This window comes from Anser brachyrhynchus, assembly GCF_964034855.1.
Source record: "Anser brachyrhynchus genome assembly, chromosome: W".
Taxonomy (NCBI): Eukaryota; Metazoa; Chordata; class Aves; order Anseriformes; family Anatidae; genus Anser; species Anser brachyrhynchus.
In genome coordinates, this window is record NC_137704.1 from 14,928,605 (window position 1) to 14,933,186 (window position 4,582).

Genomic DNA, 4,582 nt, shown 5'->3' on the forward strand with positions numbered 1-4,582 from the left:
TAAGGCCAGGTTGGATGGGGCTTTGAGCAACGTGGTCTAGTGGAAGGTGTCCCTGCCCAGGGCGGGGGGGTTGGAATTAGGTGATCTTTAAGTAAGGTCCCTGCCAAGCCAAGCCATGCTATGATTCTATGATCGGAGCAACCGTTCTGTGGAGCTCGTTTCCCAGCCGTGCAGGGCCCGGCTTCCCTCCGCGGAGCCGCCCAGCCCGTTTTCGGGCGCCCACTTCCTCCCTCCCGGTCGGATCCCTCCGCGCCCCGAGGGCACGCGACCTCCCTGAGCGCCGATAAGCACCGGGTCGACGGGAGCGGAGCCGCCGAGAGGGCGGGGACAAGGGAAGAGGGCAGGCGAGGCAGCCAATCGAGGCGCGGGAGCGGTCGGCGGCGATCTGTCGGCCCAATGAGCGCCGCGGAGGGCCGGGCCGAGTGCGGGAAGGGAGGGGGCGTTGTACCGAGCGGGCGCCGTCATGGCCGACGGGATCGTTAGGGCGCAGGCCGCCTGGCCCGGCGGCGGCGCTGCCGCTGCAGCCGCTTTCGGAGAGGTCGCCTGCAAGGGCAAGGAGGTCCCCGCCAACGTTCTCCGTGAGGATGAGCGGTCGTGGGCGAGGAGGTAGCCGCGGCGTCGTCGTGCGAGTCTTCTCTTTCCTTCCTTCCCTCGGCCGCTCGCAGGCCCTCTGAAACGAGGGCCCGTCGCGGGTCCCGGGAGTGCGGCAGGGCGGGTGGTGGCCTTGCTGCGGGAGGGAGGGAGGCAGGCAGGGAGGGAGGGACGGACGGACGGACGGTCGGTCGGTCGGTCGGTCGGTCGGGGTCTCTCCGGCTCGTGGCGCTCTCTACTGCAGCGCCTCTAAAACCCCGCGCTTCTTCGGTGCGCGTCCCGCCTGCCCCCGGGGTGCCACGGCGCGTACTGGGTCGCCGGCGCAGTCGGTCTCCTTGGGGGTTCGGACTGCCTGCGTATAGGCAGCGAGCATCGCAGTAGTGACCGTAATCAGTCATTTCTGCGTAGCAGAAACGCAGGTCTTGATGCGCCTCGTGACAGCGTTCTAGAGACGCCCCGGCTCGGCCGTGCTAGGCTTTGGTTATGGCACCACCCCCACCGCGCACGCGAGCGCACGCTCTCTCCAAAGTGGCTTGTGAAAGGGAAGAATTGCAGCTTTTCCTAGCTTTCTTAAACATCTAGAAGCCAGTCAATCCCGCAGGCTGCTGGTCCTCACTTGAGGCGGGGGGGGAACTTAGAACTGCTTTTGGAGTGTAGTTGGCTATAGCGAATGGTCTTGAATTTGCTTAGCTCGCTGTACCGAAGGCCTGTTTCACAGTTGAGCGATGTTATAGGGGGGAGAAGTGTGAGGAAGGCTCGTAATTCTCGATTGTCGCGCAGTGAAAGGCGATGGTGAGTAAGAAGTGCAAAGCATCTGTGGAATCGAGTCTTATCGGCGCTGTTTCAGTCGCATCTAAAATAAATAAAACTGCCGGAAGTCGCTAATCTGAAGTACTCGGCTGTCTCGTTGCCCCCGTCACCTTGCGTGCTGGATCCTGCTTCTGGTGCCGTATGCAGTTTCGGTCTGCTGGTGATTTGGGGAGTTCCCTCGCAATTAGTTGCGAGTCGATGGTTTCCTACAGATCGGTGGTATTCGTGTTTCGCAGGTGATACCTTGGCCTCGGTCTGGAGGTGTCTGACGTAGAGCCGGCCGTAACGGGCTAACTTGGAATGTTCTTTCCCCTGAGTACGTGGCGTTATCGAGGACGGAGAGTTTATACAGCCTCAGCCGGATTACTCCGGGTTCTTTGAAGATGCCTTCCTACCTCTGGCCGAGGCAATATTTGGACATAACTGAAGGACAGTTAGCAATTGTTTGCCGCTTGTGTGTTTTGCGTGTAGAAGGTAGAGAACTTTGCCTATTCAAAGATCGCTTAAGAAGAATCGCTGTTTTGTCGTGCGCGTTTGGGGTACCTGATAATCTGCTTCGGTAGGACGAGTTCGGTGGGGCATAGTGATTTGCTTAAGCTGTTGCCTTTCTCTGAAGCTGACTGCGTTGTAACTGTTTACTCTTCCTCCAGCGCCTTGCGTTCCGTGATAGTTCGCCTCAGGCTCCAGTGTTTTTTCCTAGTCCTTCCTGAGAAGGCAGTTGTCCGGTTATGTGAAGCAGAAGATTCTGGCGGACCCGTGAGTACTGTGGGAGCTTTCTTTTCGCTAGGCTGGCTGTACCTGTAACTAGTTTGTAACTTCCTAGACTCTTTCCCGTCCCCTCTTTTCCTCTGGATGTTGCGGAGGGGCGCACAGTAGGCTATTTTGGGTTTTCCGATGCTGTAGTCTTTTGCCTCTAGCTTGTAATGGAGTTGAGCTTTTTGACTAAGAGCGGCGATATAAAGCGATGCTGGTCTCCGGCTACGCGCTTGTAGTGCAAAAAGCAGTGTTGTTCCGAAGTACGGTCTGATGCCCGTTTTCACGGTTTCCAGACAGCGGCGGTGGTACTTTGACTATGCAGAAGAGGGCTTGGGGTTTGGGCAGGTCAGAGGCGAGGAAAGGGAAAGCTGGTTGAGCGGCGCTGGGTGTTTGTTTCGCTGTTAGCTATGCAAGTCAAGTTCCAAGGCTTTGTGAGGCCACGCAAAAGAAAAGGCACCGTGAAGCTTTTATTTTCCGCCAGAGCGGCTTACGTTGCCCGAAGCTATGACGGGGGCTTTAACCCCCGAGACAAATTTAGCTTCTGTGACTGTTTTGTAGTCTGTTCCTGTCTAGAGGGTAATTCAAAGAGCAGCGGTTGAATCGTGAAGGATTAGCTAACCGTGTTCTGTGGATGGTTCTCCGCTCGCGTTCGTTCTGTGCGTCGTGGCACGTTATGTTAGGTAACGTTATTTCCTTTTTCCAGCTTCTTGGGCGTGTAATGGTTGTTGGCAAGAAGTGTGCTGCTAACCTGGACCTGACCAATGGATTCCGGATGGCTGTGAATGCCCACCCTCGGGCCCTTCGGGCTGTCGTGTACATCTACGTATTCTGGGTGGCGGTCAGTTGGGCCGGCCTCCTGGCTAAGGTTTTTGCACCGCAGGCGTCACTGCACGCGTACGGGTCGCCGCCGAGTAGGTTTCATATGTTGCCCGTCAATCTAGCCCCTGTTGATGTATGATTTTTTTTTTTTTTTTTTTCCTGGACGGCTGTCTATGGAGGGTAATAAAGAGCTTTGAGCAGCATTTGCACAATAAAGATGGAGCATGGGGATATGACCTCTGTCTTGTGTGTCTTGCCGATGGAAATAGTTCTGCAAGTTAAAAGAATGTTTCGGTCTGTTGACAGTGTCGTGTAGATGGTGGTTTGCCCAGTCATTTGAAACGCGAAGATAGAAGCGCTCGGCGGTCCTGTGGGTCTCCATCTCCCTAAGACGATCTAGGATGTGCTGTGTGTTTGAGGCCTTGCTATCTTCCCCCTGCTCCCAAATAAAAGGGCGTGCTTTTATTGCGAAACAGCCGCATCGAGGACTGGCAGATGTAGAACCAGAGAAGAATAAGGTTGGAAGAAAGCTTCCAGGCATCGTCTGTTGTCTGCCCCTGTCCCGAGGAGGCAGAATAAACTCTACCCGGTGTGATTTCTGACAGGTGCTTGTCAGCCTGTTCTTGACTACCGTAGGAGTTTTGCTACCGCTTTCTTTTCAGTCGTGGGTTTCGCAACTTCGAGAAGTAATTTCTCCCACAGACGCTTTTCAAAGCGTAGAAGGCTCTGGGATGCTTGAGTCGGCTTCTGAACGTTCAAGACTCGGCTGCCGTTCCCTTTATTTTTTTGTATGTATTTTTAGAGTCTTTTTTTTTCCTAAACGAAGTCCGTTGTTCAGGAACTAGAAGAAGGATTAGCTAAAGGCACCATAAGGCGTTTAAATGCGATCACCTCTCGTGCTTTGTTAGACCTCTGGCTTTGCTGTGCTCCTTGTTTAATTGCGGTTACGTTCAAGGCTTACTGGAGCGTGGGAGCGTTAAAATGCTATTAAATATTTTTAGTGTTTGAAACTTGCTAATGAAATGATTTTTGTGACTCCGTTCCTCACAAAGAAACTCGATTCCTTAGCAGGAGGAATGATCTTTGTTACTGGATCTGTTTGCGGGGTTAACGATTGCAGCTGTGAATGACTAAAGTCTTTTGAAGAAGCTGAATGATAAAAACCAAACCGAAACAAGAAACAGCCCTTGTTCTACTCGAAGTAATATAGAATTTGCCGTTTGCGGGGTCAGATGAAAATAGTTGTGGAAGTCAACTACTTGGGGGGGGGGGGGGGGAGGGGAGGGGAGGGGAGGGGTGGGTGGAGGTGGAGATGCTGTTGCCCTTTCAGGGAAAGCTTCTTAAATTGGCACTTGATCAACTGTTCTGTTTCTGTATTTGTCCTTGGTCTCTTTCATTGGTCTGTTTTGTTGACGTAGAAGAGCCCATGGAACTGCTCAAAGAAACCTGTGCAAATGGACCTTGAGTAAGTATTTACGTGTTCAACTGTTCCCCAGTCGGTCTAGCTAGGTCTAGCTAATGCTATCAGCGCTTGTAGTCTTTCACAAAAGGTGTTTAATTCCTGAGAAAGTAGAGGAGGAAGACGATTGGTAATCTCTTTGCTTAA

At 53.4% G+C, this 4,582-nt stretch overlaps 1 protein-coding gene across 1 annotated transcript; it reads left to right on the plus strand.

Moving 5' to 3' along the window:
- The first annotated feature begins 416 nt into the window (after window positions 1-416).
- On the plus strand, window positions 417-3,986 carry LOC308184806 (adenosine 5'-monophosphoramidase HINT1-like). The gene is made up of 4 exons (XM_080572384.1): window positions 417-606; window positions 2,052-2,157; window positions 2,861-3,068; window positions 3,283-3,986. Exons 1-4 carry the CDS (start codon window positions 464-466, stop codon window positions 3,327-3,329), a joined length of 504 nt encoding a protein of 167 aa, XP_080428510.1. The 5' UTR covers window positions 417-463; the 3' UTR covers window positions 3,330-3,986.
- The last annotated feature ends 596 nt before the right edge of the window (window positions 3,987-4,582 follow it).

Coding starts and splice junctions, on each gene's coding strand:
- LOC308184806 (XM_080572384.1), top strand. CDS start 464: ATGGCCGACGGGATCGTTAGGGCGCAGGCCGCCTGGCCCGGCGGCGGC. Junction 607..2,051: donor GAGCGGTCGTGGGCGAGGAG/GTAGCCGCGGCG, acceptor CTCTTCCTCCAG/CGCCTTGCGTTCCGTGATAG. Junction 3,069..3,282: donor CGCGTACGGGTCGCCGCCGA/GTAGGTTTCATA, acceptor GTCTGTTGACAG/TGTCGTGTAGATGGTGGTTT.